Genomic DNA, 25,302 nt, shown 5'->3' with positions numbered 1-25,302 from the left:
CCAGACTTGATCTTAGAAATCAGTCATAACCACATCCAGATCTTTAGCATGAAGGTTTTTTACTTATTTAACAGATTTGATTTTCTTTTACTCTCCTTAATGAAGGAACTGGCAAGAAAATACCCTCCTTTGCAGTGAATCTCAGCCAGGGGTAACAGCGACATCTATGAGTTTTAACCCTATGAATTGGCAACAACTCTGTCTTGTTGATGAGAGCAGTGTTACTGTCTGGCGTATTGAAAGGAATAATGATGAACATCATCTGAAGCAAAAGTAAGTGGAAGACCCTTTAGGTTAAGAGAAAAATCTAGTTGTTTATTTTAATAACTAAAACTAGCAACCTACATCTGTTCGCAAAGAATTTAATCCAATTTAGTTCACCAAGCAGTGGCAATCAGTAATTGCTAAATCACCACCAGTGTGGATCTATCTGGTAAGTCAAGTTAATTGAATTTGTGATTTAATTTCTTAGCACTCACATGTCCAGATTTTACACATCATGAAGCTAATACTAATCAACTGACTTGGCAGCCTCCATCAAAAGCTGCATAACTGAATTAAGGTAGTACCTGGACTACTTTCCTGCAAGTGGCTATGTTGAGTATTGCTTTTGTTGCTATGAAATCACCATATTTGGATCAAGTTTCTTCCTAGTAAACATAGTTAAACAATATGTTGTTTTATTCACAAATTGTACCAAAAGCAGTATCTATTTTCTGTGTGATTTCCACATTGCCCAGGGGGGTTGTGAAGTCTCCTATGTTGGAGATATTCAAGGCCTGCCTGGACAAGTTCCTGTGTTATGTACTCTAGGTTACCCTGCTCTTGCAGGGGGGTTGGACTAGATGATCTTCTGAGATCCCTTCCAACCCTTGGAATACTGGGATTCTGTGATTGTGTGGCCAATTTACTGGTGGCACTGTCAATGCAATTCGCTGAGCACAGCAAACCTAGAATTTATTTATGCAATAATGATTTTTGAGGTTGGTATAGAACTCATATGTTAACTATGAATATATTGCTAACTATAGCCATATACTAGTGAAATTATAGACAAGGCCTTAATTTGGATCTGAAAAGAATACTGAAGGTGTTTTTGCCTCTTTTCAATGTAGAGTACACATATGAAAATACATATATTCTCCTTTCCTTTTCCTCACTTTTCATTCCCTTCAGTAGAGGCATTGTAACAGCTACTCATACACCAATTTCTAGATTACAACAGGCAGATAGTGCTACTAGTTTTTCATCATTATTAAACTTTCTGCAAATAAACATTAAGCGGGAATCCTCACAGCCATATGCAAGTTAAGTGTGTGACTTTACTAATTCTCGTCAATAAGGAAACAGTATCATAGAATGGTTGTTTATACAAGGCAACAAGAAGACTGACCTAGAACATGGCAATCTGTTTCTGTGCCTTAGGAACACTCCTCTTTTGTAGTAGCCTTACTATTACTTTTCAGTAAAATGGTATGTGCTGTGTGGAATGATTGTCTACAATAGTCCTTCATTACTCTCACAGAAGCAAATCCCCTTAAATGAGATGGTGTCTCAAACTTCTGAAAACCTGCTTCTCAGTTTTATATCAACATTTACTATTCATATTGTTTCTTCTCCTCAGACAGTGTCTTTTGCTTTTTCACAGCCCTGTGAAACTCCCTGATGCACAAGGGTCGATGAGTCATCATATGGATTTGTTTTTCCCAATTTCTTATGACGAAGACCCGTACAATGGCCCTCTTTTACCAGTTTCAGCCATTGCTGGACTGGAAGGAGATGAAGCAGAAACATTCATGGTAATTACTGGGGTTTTTTTTCCTTTTTATTATTCCAAGTCATTATACTTTTTAATGCAAATAGATGTTAATAATTTAATGTTTGTTAAACAGGTACAACCCAGTAAATAGATCTGTTGTCTCAATAATACTTTCTAAATCCATTTTGACAGGAGACTTAGAATTCATGCTGCTACTGCACAGGCCCTAGCATAGTCATGTATCTGCACAGTGGAGACACTAATCTGTATCCCAGAAGCAGTATAAGCATGTCAGCATTTAACTATGCCCACGCTAATGTGCCCTGCCAAAACCTTCAAAACCTATTCCCATGCTAAACTGATAGTAACCCTCAGGTACTCTTACTTCCCTTTGGGATTAATTTTCTTTTTGGCTGAAATGTCACAAGCAATGGAAACATGGGAGGCTTTGTTCCAAACAGCAACCTTTCCTTCTGAAATAAACTCCAATACCACTATCAGTGTTGGGCTTGCCTGTTTGTCTCACTTTGTATTTGATCATTTACTTGTTAGCTTCCCTTGAGATGCCTCTTTTGAGAGGCCTTAAAACTGTTCCCACTTTGAAATTTACCTTAACTTTACTATCAGCCAGAAGCAACTGCCAGTGTGAAAACATTCAAGTTGGAAATCTGGGATTCTCTTCTAAGATTCATGCCATCAATTTCTATGTGGTGACTTGTGATATGTAAGAGATGCCCAAACTGCCACGTATAAGATGTCACTGGCATTATACTATGTCTTTTCATTGGATAAATGTGATTTCTGTATTATCAGATTAGTATACCACAGGTTTCTACCATAAACTTTTCTTATAAAACAAAATTAAAAATGAAAACAGCGAATGATGCTTTCCTGACCTCATCATCTTTTCATAGCTTCGTGCATTCAGATTTCACAGAGGTTTTGCACTGTGTACCTGCTGATGCCCTTGGTTTCCAGTGAAATCAGTAACTACAAACAAACATCATTTACTGATTCTGTTTACACATGAGCTGCTCTTATTTCAGATCTCTTAGAACACGGAAAATGAAAATGCTCATCAGGGGCATTTCCTTTTTCTTCTGCCTTGCTGCCTCTTGTATTATGTATAGATGATGAACTGCAGAACCCACTTTGTTCTTTAGCCTGTAAAGTGAATTACAAGAGGTATTGGGGAAAAAAACCCACAACTACCATGGTGGGTCTCTGAGGCTTAATAGAATTTTTCTGTCTTTGAATGGATGCTATTCCATTCAGAAGTGCTAGGTTCTTCTGCCTGAACTTGCAGAATCATGTCATGAACTTTTCCAGTCTGTGCTCTCAACCATACTTGGTTGAAAAGGTTGAGCAGGAACTTGAGCAACCTCATCTAGTTGGAGGTATCCCTGCCTATGGCAGGAGGGTTGAAACTAGGTGATCTTAAGGTCCTTTCCAACCCAAAACATTCTACACTAGAAACCACTATAAGGTCTTTACATTCCTAACTGCCTTCAGAGAAAACTAAGTTTCTTTTAGCACCTTCAAGATGATCATGTTCTCTTTAGAAATATTCCTAGAGTAAGAGCAGATTGTTCTACTAGTCTTTGATGAAGGTTTCCTTTTCTTTCAAATTCCATAATAAATATTTTGGTAGTTATTTACTGTCCAGATTCCCTAGGTGAGTGTATTTAGGTTGAGAATATTGACAAGGTAATGAACAACAGGTTCTTTAGGAAGGAAAGGGTTAGGGTTGGTTTGGTTGTTGTTTTTTTTTTCCAGAAATACATGCTGCTGTTGTTCCGTTTGTTCTTGTGGTGCTCTGTTGTTTCCTGTAAGTTGTGAGGTGCTACACTTATGTTTAGCACTAGGAGAGGCTGAACCAATTTCTTGCATATTTTCACCTTGCTCCAGACTATAATAGCTGAGTAATTTTCTGCAGGACTTGCATTTATTGTGCCTTACAGCACTGACTCTCCCCTCCATGCATGCCTGTATACATATGTTCCATCTCTAATCTAGCAGAAAAACTGAGCCACCACTAGGTATTGTAACCCCCCACACTGGATATGCATATGTTTTATCAGGTTAAACACCCTCTTCCAGCACCCCAGCACGGAACATATGGCTTTAGCAAAGCAGTTCCCATACAAGTTGATGAGAATATACTTGATGGAGACAATATTCCTTTGAAAGACATTTTATCAAGCCCCTTGTGCTGAAAAGTGTTTAATGCAGTAACTTTGAGAGAGATTGAAATGGCTGAACTTGCCGTGTTCCTTAGATATCCATATATCATCAGATTACACTTGCTGTAATGGACAAGGCTGTCCATTACAGAGCTGCTGTAACTACTGTGTACTTCATTGTCTCTGTACATTGACAGGCTGCTGTGGCAGATGTATCAATAGTTATTAGCACTAATAATTTGTGTATCATTGCAAATATCCATGAGCAGTTGTCTGACTCTGGCCTAAAATCTGTGCCTTGACATTTGTAGAGGAAAATTTTCCTCTCTCCTATCATCAGTGTATTTTCAATTAATAAGAGACATCCTGCTTCTCCCGTGGTGGTTCATGAGATAAATTCAACTGACTGCAGTAGGAATGGTATCATAGCCTGACAAAGCTTTGCCTATCTCCACAGTATTTGACAGAAGGGGTTTTGTTCTTTATCACAAAATCTGAGTCAGTTGAGATCGATGTTTTCCATATTGATGTGAGCATCCAGAGTGGAGAACCATTTATTTAGGCTGCTAATGAAAGGAGTTGTCCTCAGCCTATATTACATCATCCCTGGAGGGTGTAGCCCACTCCTAAGGGATGCGTGAGAGGCAAGCAAGAGGAGCAAGCCCATTGCCAGTGCTGTTGTTTGCTTCCTTGAAATGTGTTAGGGTTCCGTACTCTGGAACAAGGCTCTGAGGCTGGGTATGTACCAGGGTGTAACCACAACGGGGCAGCAGAGGGAAAGGAAATCTACTGCTTTCAGTCCTTTCTTGAATTAGATTGATGTAGTTTTGTTTCATTATTCCTTACAATTGGCACCTGAGTTTTCTTTACCATGCTTTACCATGACAAGCCCACTTAACTCCATTTCTTCCCCAGGACCATTTCATTACAATTGTCTTTTTATAAAACTTTTCATGACAAGAATCCATAATGGGTGTTTTTTCCCTTGAAGAAACTATCTCCAGACATAGACTTTTCTGGAAAATGTTCTTGTTTCTCAAGTTACAAGCTTCAATGAACAAATAACTGAATAAAGTAAGGTGGATGTTGTACAAGTGGTCAGATTCTTTAAGTTAATAATCTTTTTTTTTTTTTTGCCTTAAAATGTATGTGAGTGCTTGTACAGATACTTGCCAATTGTTGATTGAATTTGTTTCTTTTTGTGCTGCAGCCTAGAAATTCTATTAAGCCTTTACTGCATCCCACTGCCCACTGCTGGTCTGCAACCTCAGAAGTTTATGTGGGCTGCAAAGAAGGATGTGTTTTGGCAATTGATGCTAACACACGCAGTGTTTCTGTTCTTCAGCAAGAACCTCTGCCTGGTAAGAAATAGCTGCATTGTGTGTTTTATTCAAGTAGTGAGGAAAGCGGATTTTTTTGCTTTCTTCTGTTCTCCTATTGTGTACCTTACAGAAATACAGAACCATATTTCTCTTATTAGTATGACAAGAATTTGAAATATCTTTTGAACTTCTTTTTGGGTTTCTTTTTTGGCTTTCATTTTTATCAAAACTGATAAAACTATTTCTAGGAGCCCAGATCTTATTAACCCATCCTATGAGATTAATGTTAAATTATTAATATATCAGCTATACACAATCTTTTTACTATTAGGTAAGTACCAAGACTTTATTTTATTTTGCATGAAATATTGGATTGTCCTCATTTGGTGTGTTAGATGATGTTAGAACATACCTTTGAAGACTCATTATAAGTCTTCAAACAACAACACCGAATTTAAGGTAATGTTGCTTAATAGAATGCCACATGCTACCCTTCTGTGCCCATTCAGAGCACTCTCAAGATGGAGGACAGTGAGACACAACTGACATAAAATGCTTTGGCAGTGGCAGCCTGTACCTATCATTCTTTGCAGGGATGGAAGGTGTCAGTCCAACTGTGTACATGAAGTTCACTGGTTCAGTCAGGTCTAAAAGGAGTACTGGGATATGATTCTCCCTAGCACTACAACTGGGTAATATCCTGGTTTACACCTGCATGGAACTGTTTCACTAATAAACACTGAATCAGACTGGATATCAGAAAAAATTTCTTCACCAAAGAGGTTGTCAAATACTGAAACAGCCTGCCCAGGGAAGTGGAGTCACCATCCACCATCCCTGGAAGTATTTCAAAAACCTGTAGATGTGGCACTTTGGGACATGGCTTAGTGGTAGACCTGACAGTGTTAGGTTTATGGTGGGACTCAATGATCTTAAAGGTTCTTTTCAACTAATGACTCTATAATTCTATTATAGACAGGCTGGTGATAATTTGTTTTCTTGTTTTGTCATGTAATACATGAGGTTTTAAGCTGCAGCAAGTTTCCCTGACATTCCCAAAGTGCTGTAATAGTTAACACAGAAATGGAAGGCTGCTCTTAAAAATACCCCAACAAACCAGCATTATTTCTGTGCTTTTGAAATTATCATTTTTAAGCTTACCAAATCAAGAGCTGGAAATCATCAACAAATAAAAAACTGAAGTGTGACCAGAAATGTTTTGGCACTTCAGTGGAAAGAAACAAGAATATTTGCCATCTGGGGTTTTCATTGACCTGTATAGTCTTCTTTGAGTCCTGTCCTAAAACTGTCTAACAAACACAACTGTCTGTATTCATATCATAATGAACCTTCTGCTTAATATAAAGCATACTGCAACCTGTATCTGTTTAGCAGAATGCTTAAGTGCATGCCCAGCTTTAAGCACATGCTAAATTCCTATTATGGTGTTGCAAACAGAACCGTAAGTGGCCACAACATTTCACTTGGGCATTTTTATGAGTCTGATGGAAGTTTTCTTCATAAGTACATCAAATAAAAAAACCAAACCCATGGTTAGAAATAAGAATACCAGCACTTAACACTAGAAGATACATAAATCTGCATCTGTACCACTCTCCATGCTGAGTATTGCTATCCTCTTTTACAGCTGTAAACTCAGTCATAGAAAAATTGTGCCTGCTCAGTTACATAACTGGCAGAAATGGTGGATGTTGGGGAAGATTCAGTGTACTGAAACTGGGCTATCGTTTGGTAGACTGGAATACAGCTGACTTTTACTGCAATATTGACATATAAACAAGGTTGATGTTAGAAGTTGTTTTCTCTTGTGCAGATCACCTGCGTAAAATATCGGACGTGGTATCGTATGTTCATAAAGAAGTACAGAGAAAGAAAGGTATTTCCGTGTTCAAATTAAGCTAATAGCACCACTGATGTCTGTGTCTGGGAGTAATAATATGAAAGTACAGCTGGAAGCCACTGGTTAGAAAAACTCTGCTCACGTTGGTCTCTGTAAGACACATTGATGGCAATTTTTTATATGTTTACATGACAAATGATTAATATCTTTTGTGCTAATAGACAGCCAAATTAATAGCCTCAGGAAAAACAGTGTCAGTGGAATAATTTCTCTTCATTTTAATTTACATTGGAATAAGGATGCTGGAATAGGTTCCCTACTGCTTCGTTTTAGTAACTTTTTTTTAGAACTGCAGTCACTTGAAATTTAGTTGAGTTAGTATTTACGGAGTTGTTTCAAACACTGTTTTGGGCTCCACAGTAGAAAAAAGATATATAACAGAAGAAGTTCAGCACATGGCCACAGAGATTATTGCAGAGTCTCAGTACCCAGCACACAAAGGTAGGCTGAGAGAACCATGTTTGTTCAGCCTGAAGAAACAGAAATGGGGGATTTTACTGTTGCTTCACCTACTTAACGAAAGGTTAGAGAGAAGATGGAACCAGACAGGCAAAGGACAATGGAAATTCTGGATAGATACTAGGTATAAAAACATTTTCACAGTGAAGGTAGTCAGACACTGAGAAGCTACAGAAATTCCACTCTTGAATATATTTAAACCTCAGCTGCATGTGACTCTGGACAACACGATCTAACTTTGAAGTTGCCTCTGAGTTTGAAGTTGGCTCTGTGCTGATCATGAGATTGGATCAGAGGACTTCCAGGGTCCCTTCCAACATAAATGATTCTGTTATTGACCAACTTTAATGTGGCTATTCAGCAGCCTTTACAAAAATCAAATGATTTCTCAAATTTTCAGTTCATCACAGTAGTACTGTCACTTCAAATTATGTATACCAACCTTCTACTTCATTATCACAACAAAAGTCCAAAGAATATTTAGCCCACAAAGCCTTTTACTCACAAATAGTAAATCATCTCAGTTTTGAAGTTGAGACACATTGTTGCAATAAATCAAATTTGATGTTTTATGTTGTTTTTGTGCTCTCAGGTGGTAAACCAATGGATCTGCAAAAACCAGTTGTGTTTGGCATGGCATTTTGCAACGAGGGACTGTACACAGCTGGAAGTGTAAGGCATCTTTAATGCTTTTAGCTTACTGTGTGAAAATCAAAGAACATTCAAATGGAATATATTTGCAGAGTTCACCACAAAGACAGGGGTTAGAAAAAAAGTGGAGGGCTGCCAAACTATAAGGATCCTCTCTGATGTTGTATGTATTTTCTTTGTTAAGACTTGAGACAAGAAATTTCAAGGGAGCAGGGTGGGAAGGGATTCTATTTTTGTGGTCAAGGAAGCAATAAAAGAGGACCATCTTTCTTTTAACAAAAGATAAGGAGTATTCTAGAGGAACAGAAAAGGAGGATGAACAAAAAGCAAGAGAGAAAATGGCTGAGGGAACTGCCAAATTGTATTGTTCAACTCTTAACTCAATATTTAACCCAAACTGACAATACCATTGTACATTACTGCTTAAGTGGGACAAATTCTCATACTGTCTCAAAAAAAAAATCAGTATGAAATCTGAAGAATTAACTGATGAAAGAGTCTGTTTTTATCAGGCATGGACTGTTACTAAGACTTGTATTAAAGAATACCTTCATTTTTCAGTAGATTTATTACCCAGGGTAAAAACACACTGGATTTAAATACACTGAAGGCAAATGAGTCTGTTAGTGATGGGATACAGTTAAAGACTGTTAGCTTGGAGATTTTACAGAACTTCTTGCAGTTCAGTTTGCCAGAGAAATGACCTAGACCTCATGTGGATTTGTATTTTTCTGGACAGGAGGGCATTTTGTTCTTCTATCAAATCAAAGGTCTGCAGTACGAGATGAAAATTTATGCTGATATCTTACAACCCATATCCAGCCTCATATTCTCCCCTGATTACACTGTACTTCTGCTTGTCACTGACCAGGTATATTATTTAACATAATGGCATGACATAATGGGATGTTCCTGTGATGTTATATGTGTATGCTGATATCATTAGTATGAAACGTCTGTAATGTAATCCCACAAGTCACAAATTATATCAGCTTGTGTTTTTTAATGAAAGATTGGAAAGACTTTTAATGAAGCACAGAACATTTGTCTCCTACAGGTGGTGATTTATATAGTACCTAATGCTGAGATTTCCCAACATAAACACTTGTGTGTGTACAGTGGAGTAACTTTAAGGTCTGCTGTGTGTTCAGGTCACATTGGACCAACTGAGCATGAGCTCTAGGCTCGATGTGTGCCTGCCCAGTAAGAAAATAGTAGCTTGTGTCAGTCAGACCTACTGTGGCTATGTACCTGAATTTGTCTGACGACCCGGTCCAAGATCCTTCTTTGACCATCTTGATGTACAGGAATTTACACAAGGCTCCCAAATCCTGAAATTCTACCCTTCTTGCAGACCTTTAACCATTGAAATTGGCATTTTTAAAGCTCTTAATATGTTTTTTGTGCGTGTCAGGAGGTTCTGTATTCAGGACAGCAGTGCAATGCTAACTTCAGTCACACTGATTTCATTCTCCTTTTGTAAAATACGATGATCTAAAATCTTTGTTACTGTTAGATATGAATTGTTTCTAGGAGGCTTTGAGATCTTTAGATAAAAATGTCTCTTAAAGCTAAAGATTTATGATATGTATTTTATATTGGTTTAGAATATTTATTGGTTCCTGTAGTGACATGAAATAGAGTGGGTTTAAATTATTTCATAAAAGCAATTTTGAGAAACAGAACTTCTGAAAATGTGACAGGCTGGATCACTCTAAAATGAACTAACCTGATCTTCAGCTAGTATCAATTAATATAATCCATTGATTCAATGGGAATTCTGCTGGGCACTTTTTACCTTAGAGTCAAATATAAAACTTTGAAGAGTGAAGCTTAGAAAAATGGGTATTTTTTGATGAAGTCTTCAGAAGGTCTTAATGAAAACTTTCATAGGCCAGTGATGATTTCTCTCTTCTTTTTTCAGGGGACACTCTATACTTACAAACCTGCACATGGTGGAGAAGCTGTCAAAATCCTGGACACATGCAGAAGTTGTTTTCTGGCAGCTGATTTTCTTCCAGGGGACAAGTACTGTGTGGTAAGAAGTTTTATATATAATAGTGGCTTTTTTCAGGTAACCAGTTCATTGCTAATGCCCAGAATCTAAAGCGTTGCAGAGATTGGGACTGTTCTGATATCTGTTACAGAAGTAAATGGCATTAATTCAGGTATGGCCTCTAAAAGGGTCAGAACTCGCCCTAGAATGCAGGGTAGATAATTCACAGACTGCTAAAATATCATAATGGTTCTGCTGTTGATTTATGTGATTCACTATGTTCAGGAACATAGCTGAGCAGAAGGTGGTTTCAATTCAGGAAATAGATGTTGGAACAAGAAATTCCTACTTATCTTTTCAGCCTTCAGTACAAATTGGACCAGCCCGATAGATGCCTCTGTCCTGGGTCCAGGGACAAAAAAGGTCTTACTCATCTGTCCATTAGAGAAATTCCTTGCTTTCCTCCTATGTCTTTGACTCCTGCCAAGCATATTTTAGCCAGCAATTCATCTCCAGGCCATTAATTCTTCAAGTAGCCAGCCTAGGAACCTGGGGTCTTAATCAATCAGGTTTGCTGAATCTGTTTGTTGTTAACATGGGAATGATAGGTTTTACCTAACTCTCGATGGGCAATGTGAGGGTTGCTTGATCTCTATCTATACTGTGGAATTAGAAAAATGCCTGTATACAAGAACTCAAGCTCCATTATTATATATATCTTTTTTCATGTTGGAAAACAAGAAAAGTTCTTAAGTGCTTTCTTATGCAAAGAAAAATATAAACAGGTTTCCCAATTGGTGGCTGAATGGTGGAAGTGCTAATATTGATCAGGCTTACATGTTTTGTCTTAGATTGTCTTATTCTGCTTAAAGACCATTCCTGTGAAATGCAGCAATTAACAGAAGCTGTTATATGTTTTCCTTAGGCAGGTGCACCTTGCAGCAACTGGACTTAATGGGAAAGCAAGATAATTGCAAGCAAAACTAATGGCCTTTGATCTGCTATGCTCAGACATTAGCTGAATTTATATTGAATAGGAGATCACCAGTCACTTCCAGGCTACTTGTTTATTCCACCCTCCTTTGACTGTGTTTTTCTCTCTTCAACAGTCTGTCACAGTTTCAGGTGAAGTACAAGTTTGGTTGCTGAAAGATGGAACTGGCCTCAGCAAGCTAAACCTTAATGTTCAGGTACATGTAACCAGGAGCTTATATAGTGACTGATACTTAAAGTTTTCTCTAATATTTTTCAATTCATAGCATACTATTCCACAGATTTGTATCAAGCAGTGATAAGGAAAGCTCAGTAGTGTCTTTAAACAACACATGAAAGAGATGTAAAAAAAGATTGTCTTTCAGAATGTTTCCTTGAACTAATTTTGTATTTAACCTAGCTGTAAAGCAGAGGAAACATTTCAACCTAATGTCCTTGTGATTTGTCTTGAAGCACATACTTGTAAATAATAATCACAATTTTCATGGTATTAATTCATTTTACTTTTTAATTTTAATGAGGGTCATAACCAAAAGAAAAGTTTCAGGTGTATAAAAACTAAATTCCATGACTGATCTGAAAAGCAGGTTTTAAGAATGAAGTTGATGTAAGTATTTCAAACTGTTAACGCTTTGCCCTGATTAAAGGTGCACTCAAACCCTGAAATCTGACATAGTAAGAAAAAAAAATCACTTTCTATTACAGCTGTATATGTAACAGTGCATTCACTGTTTTATTTAGGTGGAACTTCTTTCACTTAAAATCTGGAGAGTCGATTTAATTTTATTTTCTGGGGAGCACAGAATTATCTGTTGATATATAGACACAGAACATAGGTAAAATGGCTGTGATGTCTCTGAAACTTTCTTTGTTTTTTAGATAAACCATTTCAGGTTTCTTCTCCAAATTTTTTTAAATAGTAAAAAAAATTGGGTACTGACATGTAGGATAACGTATAGAGAGATATGGAGCTGTTAAGTATCTTTTACTTCTCAACTAGGCAACTGCTATGGCTTGCTGTCCCTCCTCCAACAGCGTTGCTGTAGGGACCAAAAGAGGTCAAATCTACTTCCTTGATGTTACGGAAGCTGAAGCTCCACGGGTTGTTCATATAATTTTTGTTTCAGAATTTCCAGTGCTGTCTTTGCAGTAAGTATCTCATCACAAAGGCAGGAATATTGTCAATCTGTTGCTTGAGTAATGCTGTTAAACAAAAAAAAAAATAGTTTTTATTCCAAAAATAACAAATAAAAATATTTTAACAGCTTCAATTACTTTAAGTGCTTGCAAGAGGAGTAGTAGCAAGATTTGATATGAGAAAAATAGAATAAAACCTGTATTTTAAGAAGCTTTAACTGTGTACCAAAGATACGGATGTGTAAGATACTTTCTGACAGATCCTCCCATATGCAGTAATTACACACAATTCCATGTATCTGAATTTAGAGGGTTATTACTTGCTGAATACAATTTTGTGGTTTTATGAAGTTAAATTTAGGCCTTTTGGTTATCCACTCTTATATAGTGGATTTTTATTACCATTGCTAGTTACTCATTTGCTTACAGTTCCAGAATTTGCCAGTCTTCTTATAATTCAATCTAGTGATCTAAAAGGCCTTTTTGTTTGGGTGTTTTTTTGTTTTTTCAGCTATTGAAGAGCCTGAGATTATTTTACTTCTACTTTTCATAAAATAGAATGGATTTTGAACTGTTAAACTTCAATATAAATCTGTGTGATATTTGGAGACTTAGATATAATCTCTTTTCACAGTTACCTAAGCTAAACCACTAAAAATACATACAGAAAGCAGCTTATTTGAAGTCAAATCAATGCAACCAAAGACATGGCTATGCAAAATAATATAAAAATCCCTATAGGAGGTTTATTTTTAAAGAGGTGAATTTCAAAGAAAGATTTACTGAAGTTGTTAACACAGATGCTATGGAGTATTGTTAGCTTCAAATTGACCACCCGCTCAATTAGAAATTGCACTGGGCTTTGTAACCCAGTATCCTAAAAGCTGAAAATCCAGTTGCATTTATGCCCTCAATGAAGTCAGCAGAGATACGGGAGCGGAATTATTTGACCCTTTTTATTGACTGTATTGAACTGGGGTTTCCTTGGATTTATATTTTACCTAGTTATGATCAGAGTGGCCAGTTCCTCATCGCTAGAGCTACACAAGGACACATCTTTATTCTAGATGCCCGGCCTTCAAAATTATTCGAAGTTCTTGGATATGTAGGTAATATCGGTAACAGCATTAATTACCTTGTGTTTTCACTATTTATTTGCTGCATTTTAAGCATATTTGCTGGTCAGACTAAGCCACTTTCCTTACTTTTTTTGAAGACTAAAGATATTCTTCACATCTATTTCCCAACCATATTTTGCCCTGGAAAATCTGTATAGTTACAGATCGTATCTGTGCATATAGATCTTCATCATAATTTTAAGTATAAAATACATTATTTTATAATTTTTATTGTTCTGACAAATATAGTATTACATCTTAGAAAATATTCAGAATTTACCTGATCATGTTCTCATTGTCTGCCTGGCTTCTTAGAAGAGGCTTTTCTGTGCTTTATCTGGCAGTTACCAGTAGACAGCCTCCAAATTGCTACAATTCAAGTGGGATGTAAATTCAAGTTTGAATGTTTAATGTAATAATAACACACTGGTGCTTAACATTCTCAGCACTCGATGCCTCAAGCTGAAGTTTTATGCATGCAACACTTTTTGAAAACAGGCTGTGGCTTGTCTGACATTTTAATGCAAGTTCAAAACTGTGTGGTTGACCAGAGATATATCCTAAAGAGAGATCTCATTTTGTTTCACATGGTATCTTAGTGAAAACAATACTACCATGCTTCAGTAACAAATTGCATTGATGTTCCCTACCTGCTTCAGAGTTGGCAGGTGAAGTGCTGGATCTTTCTGTACTTTCTGACTTCAAGAGTGACTTAGTTGAAGTAGTGGTACTTCTTAATGTAGCAGCAGTCCAGGGGGCAAGACTGGAAACTTTTTGTCTATCTTCAGCACTTGCAACAGGTAAGAGTTGAAATACACACTATGTGATGTTTTTCTAAGGCAAGAACATATTGCTATCCCTTAATACAAAATACTAACAATCTTAATCTCTTTCTTCATCTCATCTGTATATCCTCTGGGGGCATCATTTTTCATACTGTCTGTAGATTTATAGTCAGCTGAATCATTTCAGCAGAAAGACTGTGATACTTTGACGGAAGGCTAAGAAAGGAAGGAGAGGAGTAAGTCACTTTCAGAATCACAAAGCCAACTCTTAGCTACTACTACTACTGGTTATTGTTATTATTATTATTAATGCTACTATGTGGGCAATGCCCAAACTTGGCCACAAAGAGGCCTTTAACTTGGCACCACCCCTATGCAAACTAGCATATCAGTGTTAAGTGGAATCAGCCTCAACAGCCTCTTCAAATAATTATTAAAGGTATATAATATATCATTACAAAAAGTTAAAGGTTGATATATTTAAAAAAATCATAGTTACCTGTGTTTGCTATAGCTTTTCTATATAAAAGCACCAAAGGGAAAGTCCACGGTATATAACAAATATTAACTTGTGTCTGAATAAGGAACCTTGAAGAGACACATTCAATAAAAAAATGACACTATGGGGAAAAGGGGAGAATTAAGGAGACTTAAAAATGGTGCACCTCCATTCACTTTCTGGAAATCTAGCCCTGTACATCTGCAGCGTGAAATGTACAAATGTACATATTGGGATATCACAGTTAGAATAGCTATTCATAATCTGGCAATAAAATTAAGGGAACTTGGTAGTCCTTCACTAAATTAGGTAACCCATGTTAAATGCTCCAATACTGTTCATGATTTGTTTTATAAATTCCACACTCAGCTGTGAAACAACTCAGTAATGAGTTTGTGCCATTCAGGACATAGGTGTAATATGGCATTTTAGAAGTACTAAAGCTAGAAAAAATGGACCTGAGTGTCATGAGTGATTACAGAGCTTTTAATTGTGTCTGATATTCTAGGAATACATCAATTTGGGACACTTCCTGGAATCAGCTGGGAAACTAATTCAGTTGTCATGAAAAGGCTTAAATGCATTAACTTAACTAAGGCACAGTGCAGGCTGGTATTGCTCTTTGTGTCCTCACCATGCAGCCAGTGCAGGACAGGCTTAGTTGGCAGTGGCATCATATACTTCCAGTTTTATGTCTTTTCCATCTGAGAATTGCTATATCAGTATAGCTTGAGGTTTCAGCGATGTCTTCTACCTATCATATTAAGCAAAAGGCATTCTGTGTTCATTATTAAGATGCTATTTTAATATCGCTTTACTCCTATTATAAGCAATTGAATTACTAACAGAGCCTTTTGTAGAGAAAACTTATGTAAAATTGTTAGGAAGCCTAATGTCAGGATTTCTAGTTATTTATATTTAGTTTTTAAGAGGCCTTACAGTTTACAAACTTTAGAAAGTAGTTTTCAATTAAGTCGGTTTTTTTTTTTAATATTCACTAATGTTGGGCTTCTTTTTATGCCTATTTTTAGACATAAAATGGGTCTTGATTTTCAAAGTTGTTAAAGACCTACAGTTGCATCAGTCTTGATTTCAGGTGTCTCTTTAAAGTTCAAATTAAGGAAATAAAAAGAATAAAATGCCCTTTTGAAGATGTGAAGTGTTTTAACCAATACTACCCAGGCTATTTAGGCAAAGATGCCTAAATAATTTCTAGAGGAAGGCAATGATGACATGAACCTCTGTGCAAACTCATTAGCACTGCTTAAATAATACCCAAGTAGAAGGGTAAATCAGTGCATGCAAATTGTCACATCAGTGTGATTAAACTATTTCTAGTACTTCTTTAGAGCTAGTAGACTTATCCCTCTGCTTCACTGCAGTGTGCTACATTAGCCAACCCACACAGTTAGTGTTAAAGCAGGATAGGTATCTTAATTCCCAGTCTTCTCTTTGAAAACTCACATCATGCTCACTCCTTGCTGAGATCGTTTTTTATAATTACTTCAGAGATGAAGCACCTGCATTAGTGGTAGTGATGCCTCTTCCTGTTTTTTTTCATTAATCTTTTAGATAATGATAAGTATGTTAATGCACATGGAATGTTTAATGCTAATGCCATTAAAATGAAGCGATATGATCTGGATTACTCTCTGAGCTCAGCAGTCAGGTTGAAGGATAACACTGTGTATGGCTACTGCACCTGTGCACCTTTCATCTGTAAATACCGTCTCTCTGAAGAGGTAATTCACTGACGCTGCTTTATTTTGGGTCATGGTTAAATACCACTGCACAAAGGCTGTGGGTGAAGTGAATATAGCAGGATATTATCTTAAATCCCCTCTGCACTAAAAATACCTACTCTGTCCATAAACATCAACTTTCAGTATCCTACCACCTGCTCAGAAACCTGGCAAAAGCAAGCTACTTTTTCTGTTACAGAAAAAGCTAAATAGTTGTTCTTAAAACTCATATGGCTTGAAGGTACTTCACATGGAGCTTCTGTATTGGAGCTGTGCTTTTGTGCAGTCTGCTGAGTAGCCTGAATATCCAGCTATTGAAGGAACTGAGCCAATGTGAGGCCATGACTCTAAGATGCAACTGCAAAGCCAGGCCAGCTCTCCCTTGCAATGAAGTAGTGGGGGCTTCAGGAAGCCACTGTCATTGACTGTTGATGAACTTCAGCTCTCTGAAGCTCATAAGTCTCCCTCAGTTTAAGAGTTAGGTCAAGCAAGAAGGTGAATTCCAAGTGTGAGCATTTCTCTTTGACTTGCCCCTTACTCCAGGCCCAAACATACTGCATACAGACCCTTCTGAAGAGATGAGAATCAGCAGCATAGCAATGGTACTGCTTCCTGAGCTCAGAAATCCAACAACATTCAAAACTGCACCACATGTGATAACCCGCAAGCTCTCACTAGTCTTCTCAAAATGGCATAGATATTGCCATCATCTGAACTGCTGCTAACAGTTTGGGGTTTTTTTTGGCAGAATATGTCAGAAGATTCATCAGTGTTTTTATCAGAAAAGAGGACTCCTGGCAATCAGCTGGGATCAGGTTTCCTCTGTTTATCACCCAACAGCCAGTGGCTGGCTTCAGCAGCAAAGGATGGTGTTTTGCTCATCTATGATACTTCTACTATGGTAGGTAGGCATCCAGGCACAGGCTTTGTTTGGTTTAAATGAGAAAGAGGTGTGAAAGCTACATTCTTTTACTGTAAGCTTCTCTTCACTTGAATATAAGGTGTTCCAGAAAAATTCATGTCGAACATGAATTGACATAGAATTATACAGTAAAAGTGTTTTTATAATGAATATGTATACAATAATACAAACCGATTTCTCCTCCAATATATCTTAGGGCAGATAATTTTATTACTCTTATTTATATTCTGCAAAATAAGTATACTATGAACTTGCACCATCTGTAGGCAGACTTTTTCAACTCATAAATCCTAGTCTTTTATGTACTTTGGATTGACTTTTATCTGAAAGCCAAGAAGTATAATTTGCTGGCATATCCTATTAGAAAAACATGTTTGCTGACACTGCTTCTATGACTTTTCTAGGATATACTTGCTCAAAACCATTGTCACTCACTTCAAGGAGGGGGAATCAGATCCGTGGTATTTTCACTGGATGGCAAATTCATCCTCGTTAATGGCAAAAGTGATGGCGCCCTGGTGTGTCTGAAATGGAAGTATGTATAAAATCGCAGACCAATATTGCTGTAAATTCTTTATATCCTGACAGACTAATTTTCATATCTATTTGTGAATTTAGACTTCCCATTTATTAGTCTGAAAGTAAGGGGAAGAATTGGCTAGATATAAAATCCCTCCTCTCATCCTTAGAGGCTGTGTACCTAGCTCATGAGAAGTCTAGTACTTTGGGTATGGTTGCAATACAAGATGCATAAGTATCTTAGTGTTACCCATAGTGAGTGTCTTACCATTCTCAAATAAACCATCTGGAAGGGTTTCTTTGGGAATGTAAGGCGTGTAATCTCATGAGATACTATTTTAACTGAGTTATTAGGAGACATCACAGCTTTAATAGGAATTCAATTTTGGCTATAGGGAACTCAGCAGACATCAGGAGCAAGAGACACTTGAAACTACAGCTTTTCTGTAATATATATATTACAGAAATACATAGCAATTATTCAGATAGATGCACAGATTAAAGATGCCCCTGCCAGAGCAATATTTCTAAGTTGGGTAATCCATCTTTTAGAATTTATAATTCTGTGGAAACCTCATTTAATTCTGCAGTTCTAGAGCTCAAACAATACAGAATCATATGGAAAAATATTGACTAGACATTTTTAAACAACTTAATAATAATTGTGCTATAAAGATAACAATTAAAAATAGTTAATACTTTGTTTGTTTTCTGTAATACATATAAAATACATCAGTTCACTTTCTGTTCACTAGGAAGTTAAAGAAAACTGAAGTTAAGGAAGCTGCTTCTTACTGGAAATCTCTTGTGGCTATACTGAGCCAGTCTACTTCAAATGAAAATGCTTTTTTAAAATCTATGGCAGAATGGCAGTTTGACCCAGAATCCAAATTAGGATCACTTCCAGAAGAGAAAGTTAAGGTATTTTCTTTATTGTTATGGGGGAAAAAAGTTTGATCATTATCCTTAAATTACACATGATAAAAACTGTCCTCTAAAGAAACTCTGAACCTTTTGTAAAAGTAAAAGAATACTCCTGAGGACAGGCTGAATATGCTTAATTATTAATTTGTATAATACTATTATCAAGGAGATGGAATAGTTATGTCAGGATGACATTCAGATCATCAATTTCACTTGGTTTCTTCAGCCACAGAAAACTCAGTGAAAGTCAGTTTCTCCTCATATGAAGTTATGTGTCATTCCCAGTGTGATGTTACTGCTATACATTGTGTGTTACTCGTCATATATTTTTCTGCTGGAATCAGGCAAAGCGGTGATTACAGAGATTAGTACAGTCAGCTTGATTCAGTCATCATATCACAGAATCATAGAATAGTTAGGGTTGGAAAGGACCTTAAGAACATCTAGTTCCAACCTCCTGCCATGGGTAGTGACACCACGCACTAAACCATATCACCCAAGGCTTCCTCCAACCTCGCCTTGAATACTGCCAGGGATGGGGCATTCACAACTTCCCTGGGCAACCCATTCCAGTGCTTCACCACCCTCACAGTAAAGAACTTCCTTATATCCAATCTAAACCTCTGCTGTTTATGTTTTAATTCGTTATCCCTTGTCCTATTGCTACAGTCCCTAATGAAGAGTCCATCCCCAGCATCCTTATAGGCCCCATTCAGATACTGGAAGGCTGCTATGAGGTCTCCACGCAGCCTTCTCTTCTCCAGGCTAAACAGCCCCAACTTTCTCAGCCTGTCTTCATATGGGAGGTGCTCCAGTCCCCTGATCATCCTTGTGTCCCTCCTCTGGACTTGCTCCAACAGTTCCATGTCCTTTTTATGTTGAGGACACCACAACTGCACACAATACTCCAAGTGAGTCTCAAAAGGCTTCGCATAATAGCAAGGCTTTGCAGGATCAAATTGGGGGACTGGTTAGGGAATAAAAATGTTGTAATGCTCTGGAATCTGGTGATGGTGCTTCTAATGTGAGTCCATTTTTTATTTCATCTCTGTCTCTTTCATTCTAAGTATCTGAAATTGATGTTTATATCCTTAATTTCAGGAGGCACCACTTAAATCTTCCAATGTAGAGGTGACAGAAGAAGATGGAAACATCACTTTGTATTCATCTGGAACCACTGACATGACATGGATAGGGCAGAAAATAAAGAAGGTACTTTCATAAAACAAGTATTAATCAAAACCAGAATTTTCAAGAGTCACCAGTGATTTGCAGTGCCAAATTATATACTGTAAAGAAATCTACTTTCTAAAGCTTTTCTGACATTTGGACCTCTCTTTAAGTCATTGCTATCTAGACTTTTAGAAATCCTAGCTCAAGGTTATAAATGCATCAGTGAAAGTAGGTAGCACAATAGGAGCTCTGAACAAAAAAAGAAAAGCCGGAGAAAATGGTTCCTTTCGAAACTTGGTAAAACTTTCTTTTTCTAAATGTCAAAAAATTGCATGGAATATTATTACCAGAAACCAAGCAGAGTTCTCTTCTTCCCAAGGGCCAGAATAACAAATTCTACTGCACTGATAAATCAATACTCAACAATATGACATTAATTACAGAACCCCTGAGGTTTATTTCAGGTTAAGGCTGAGGTATATTATGTAACCATTTTTTTTAGAAGTAAAAGTACATCAAAGATTTACAGAGAGGGGATTTAGCACTTTGTGAGCCTGGAAACTGCTATGTTACTGCTAGCATAGATTTCTTTTTTCCCCAGAAATGTGAATTTAGGAATGCTAGGAGTTCTTTCTGATATGAGTCAGAGCTGTGTATTTTTGTGCAGCTTTTGAGGTTCAGTGATAGGACAAAGCAAAACATCATTGCTTTCTGAGTGATTCCAAGAGTGACTTTCCAAATTATGATGCCGTTTCCTAAGTGGCTCAAGTCAGTCTAAGACATACTGCTACTGAAAGTGGCATCTTCTCCATCACTCTCCTAGACATGTATTCCTGTTCCTGCTTTGATGCTGGTGCTCGTGCTTTGGCATCTCTGCTGGGATTTTTCAACAAGTCCATGTGACTGTGCATACACACGAGTACCACATGATTATTAGTATCAGGTAGGGATAGGTGAAGGCTGCAATAGTATGGCTCTAGGTTGTTTTAAGATGCTCATTAATGTCCTAAGAGACTTACATATGACTGTTAGAGGATGGAGTCCATCTAAGGTCAGAAGGATACATCCCTTTCTTTCAATCAATAGCTATAATCTTACTTAAAGCTGTAAATTTATTTTAGAAAGAGAATTCCAGAGATGCAGACTATTTGCAAAATTTTCCCTAACAGATGAATTGTCAAGGCTGTAGGGGCAAGAAACTTTCACTGCTTCCAGAATGAGTACCAGATGTTTTAGTTTACTTGTTTCTTTAAATATGCCACTGGAAATGCTTAGTTACAAAATCTGAGGAATACAAAACATTTAACAAATTCTGGCAGCAGGCTTTCTGCAGTTCAATGTTTATGTAATCATTGCACTTGTAATTACTTCTTTCTTAAATTTTCTTTCCTTTATGCTCTGTTGCTGTCCAACCAATTTACAACGTGACCTGGTTGTACAATCTTCTTTCTCTTGAGCACTTCAAAGAATCATCCTGTTGAATTAGGAATATGTCTCTTTCAGTTATTAAGCCTTCGGAGTTTTGTTTTCTGTACAGATAATGTTCCTTTAGATTGTTTATGTTTTTTATTTCTCTTGTCTATTTTTGTCTTTCAACAATATATTTGATGTATGTCAGGTTATGAAAGAAGAGACCCAGAGGTTTGGTAACCAGAAGAAAGAGCTGGAAATGGAAGTAGAAAAGCTGCGTGACACTGTGAGTTTCTCACAAGGGTAATGGCTCAGCTTTCCAGTTTCCTTTACAAGTATTCTTCCTTTATGACCTCTGTTCACGTTCAGATTACCTTTTATATCTTACACCTATTTTTTTAAAAACACAGATTCAGAAAATGATGCTTGAAAATGAACAGGTGCCAGACACTGAGAAACTAGAGCCACAGGAGTTCAACCTGGATATAGAAAAACAGGAAAAAGTTCAAGCAGAGGCTGAACAAAAAGTGATTATGGTATGTTAGAATGGGGGGAGAACATTTAAAACTAGCAGTGAAAAGGAGAAGGAATGATTGAAGAGCAGAGGAAGATCTCAAAGTTGCTGTTTGCTGTTGAGGAGGAAATGTTAAAAGTATTTGTAGCAGGTGAAGTTGCTGATGCATTGCCAATGGGAATAGGATCTGTAAATCTGACACTAGCCTTGAGCACATCGCATAAGCTCTAGAATGCTTTTCTGCACATATAAAATGATGCTTTTTAGTAGTATGGAATATAGTTTTTGGAGAAGATAGCTGCAATAGTCTAAGATGATAAAATACTGGTAATTCACTTCATCTGTTAGGATTCATTCAATAACTCAAGACAAATTGCACATATCTTGTTATTTTGCACCATATCATGCTATTTTCTGTATCTTGAAAGACCAGGAAGGAGATTGAGATGGAGAATTTAGCCAACCGCTATGTGCAGGATGTCATCAAACGTGAGTGCTGGGATGCTATGCATGTAAAAGGACGTGCAGTTAAGGTAACTTCTGCTTTCTAATTCATTTTCTGCAGTAGTTTCTTGATTCTTTAAGGTACAAAGACAAAATATATAGAAGTATAACACATTTCTGATTTACTGGCATGGGAAAAAACTCACTTCTTCTCAGGGCTCATGCAAATCTTTTATTCAGTTCATTTTGTTTGAGCCTGGCTGATTTTACCTTCTAAGGTGGATAAGAGTGCTGATAAGCAAATAAGCAACTTTTGAATTCCTTTGTGTAAGAAAATATCTTTATGCAGTGTTGCTAAAAGGAGAAGTAATATTCTTTTTCTGTGTGCAGTCAGTATGACTTCTGCTACACAGAACATAAAGGCATAATTTAACCCCGATTTTGCCTATTTTAAACAGAGGGAGATTGGTCAAACTGATGATACTGGTTTATTTCAAGAGTGGTGAAAGAAAAAGTCACTTAAAAAACCCAAACTCTTTGTAGCTGAATTCTGTGGATAAAGATTTTAAGAAGTCTTTATAACTGTTCAGTATTCAGGTATTGAAAAATGAATTGATGCTATCTGGAGAACTTTTTACCTTGGGATTTTTTGTTTTGGGGTTTTCTTTGTTTAGTTAGTTTTTGGTTTGTTTGTTTTTAATTTGAACAGAGCTTCCATACGGCCCATGAAGTGAAGAACTATCCATTGAAGAAACGTAGTAAAGAAGAGCTGGAAACATTGGAGAAAGTTCTCAGGTTAAAGAAGTTGGAAACAGCTGATGTTAAGGTACAACCTCTTTGAAGTATTGCACGAAGGCATATTCAGGATGTTCTGAGTTGGCATCTTTCCCCTTTTTCACATAGTTACATTTCTATGGTCCATTTTCTTGCTGTAGAGATTATAAAAAAATAAAATAAAAATGATAAAATAAGATTAATCATAGAATCCCACTTTGGAAGGGACCTCAAGGGTCTTTTTTCTTTGCCAACACGCAGTCTAGACAAGATAACCCAGCACCCTCTCCAGATGAATCTTAAAAGTATTCAATATTGGGAAATCCACCACTTCCCAAGGAGATTATTCCAAAGGCTGGCTGATCTCATTGTGAAAAATTTTCCTCTAGCATCCAACTGGTATCTCTCCAGGAGTAACTTGTGCCCATTATCCCTCATCTTTTCCGTGTGCCTCCTATAAAAAAGGGAGTCTCTGTCTTCTTTGTAGCCACCCTTTAAATACTAGACCTTGCTTATGAGATCTTCCCTGAGCCTTCTTTTCTTTAGGTTAAACAAACCCAGGTCTCTCAGCCTTTCCTCATTCAGCAGGCTTCCCAGTCCTTTGATCACCTTTGTGGTCCTTCTCTGGACCCTCATTTTTAGATAGCAGGGACCAAAACTGAATGCAATATTCCAGAGGTGGCTTGACAAGAGCTGAGCAGAGTGGGACAATAACTTCTCTATCTCTGCTGGTGATACGCGTGTTGATCTCTTCAGCAAAGTAAATCCCAGCCTGTGCCTCACTTTCAACAACCCCCACGGGAAAAGTGTTTTATTATGTTAAAGTTGGATGTTCTTTATTTCTGTGTATACCAATTTTCTCTCAGTCTGTCACTGAGCATCACTGAGGAGAGTCTGGCTCTGTTGTCCTTACTCCCCACCATTAGTTTTTTATACGCATTATTAAGATTCCCCCAAGACTTAATCTCCTTCTTGAGATTAAATAATTCCAGCTCTCTCAACCTGTCCTCACACATTAGATGCTTCAAAGCCTTAATTAAATTTGTGGCCTATCACTGGATTTGCTCCAGTATGCCCATGTCTTCCTTTTACTGGAGAACATAAAAGTGGACCAAATATTCTAGATATTAACCTTCCAACTTGTCTTATTTTGATCTCTGCAGAATCATAGAATGATAGAATAGTTAGGGTTGGAAAGGACTCTGATCACCTAGCTCCAACCCTCCTGCCATGGGCAGAGACACCTCACACTAGACCATGTCACCAGAATATAACCTCTAGATTTTTTTATCCATACATTTGCCACTGGATCATGTACAAAATTAAGTTACTATCTTTGTGATATTTATGTTCAGAAGAAAAGTCCTGAGACTGAGTATTATCTTCCTTGTATTATCTAAGGAAGAAGGAGAGAAGGCAGAAGTAATGGCTGATGATAGTGCATCTTGCTGCCTGATTGGAAGTCTGAGCTCTCAGTACGGTGGAGACACATCTGTCCTATACAGCCAATGGGACTTGCACACCAGGGAGCAAAAAGTCAACCAGATAGTATTATTGAAGGTGAGGTCTTCTTAAATTTGTATTACTGCAATGACACTGTCTTGGTTCTCACAGCAGTCACAGCCACTGTTAGATTTTGGGCATACTGGCAGTTATACAATGGAGAGTCACATAGGTCTCTGAGTTACTGAGATGAAAGCTGCTAAATGCACACGGTGTGATAGAGCACCATGTGGATTTGCCAGCTCAAGTCTGGAAGAAAAGAATTTGAATGGAATTGGTTATCCAATTTGAGGGTATTTGTATTTGCCCACTGTGCTTGAGGAGTTCGTATAGCCAAAGCTAGCTTGTACAACTCAGCATGCCATGTGAAAACATGACTGCTTCCCTATTATTTGCTACTGAATTAAAGATCAGCTGGATCCTCACACCATTTCCTTTCTCTCCAGTCTTAGCCATCCCTTTATTTGGAGTCTTTAATGTTCCTGTTATTTATTATTCATTACTAGCAGACTCTCTTACTTTTCTTATTCCAGACAGTTTATTAAGTAGTAAAC

General features: G+C 37.3%; 1 protein-coding gene across 1 annotated transcript in view; it reads left to right on the top strand.

Moving 5' to 3' along the window:
• The window catches only part of CFAP43 (cilia and flagella associated protein 43), a 45,509-nt gene that overhangs the window by 3,827 nt on the left and 16,380 nt on the right, over positions 1-25,302 (top strand). Inside the window, 21 exon segments of the mRNA XM_034062084.1 lie at positions 106-273; positions 1,649-1,799; positions 5,153-5,303; positions 7,099-7,161; positions 8,237-8,316; positions 9,035-9,166; positions 10,220-10,333; positions 11,401-11,481; positions 12,285-12,433; positions 13,427-13,530; positions 14,199-14,339; positions 16,396-16,565; positions 17,314-17,466; positions 17,892-18,022; positions 18,762-18,927; positions 20,032-20,142; positions 21,722-21,799; positions 21,924-22,049; positions 22,456-22,560; positions 23,181-23,346; positions 24,651-24,805. Of these exon segments, the coding sequence (XP_033917975.1) occupies positions 106-273; positions 1,649-1,799; positions 5,153-5,303; positions 7,099-7,161; positions 8,237-8,316; positions 9,035-9,166; positions 10,220-10,333; positions 11,401-11,481; positions 12,285-12,433; positions 13,427-13,530; positions 14,199-14,339; positions 16,396-16,565; positions 17,314-17,466; positions 17,892-18,022; positions 18,762-18,927; positions 20,032-20,142; positions 21,722-21,799; positions 21,924-22,049; positions 22,456-22,560; positions 23,181-23,346; positions 24,651-24,805 (2,695 nt within the window).

This window comes from Melopsittacus undulatus, chromosome 4 (genome assembly GCF_012275295.1).
Source record: "Melopsittacus undulatus isolate bMelUnd1 chromosome 4, bMelUnd1.mat.Z, whole genome shotgun sequence".
NCBI classification, from domain to species: domain Eukaryota; kingdom Metazoa; phylum Chordata; class Aves; order Psittaciformes; family Psittaculidae; genus Melopsittacus; species Melopsittacus undulatus.
This window is presented reverse-complemented; position numbering and strand designations above follow the sequence as displayed.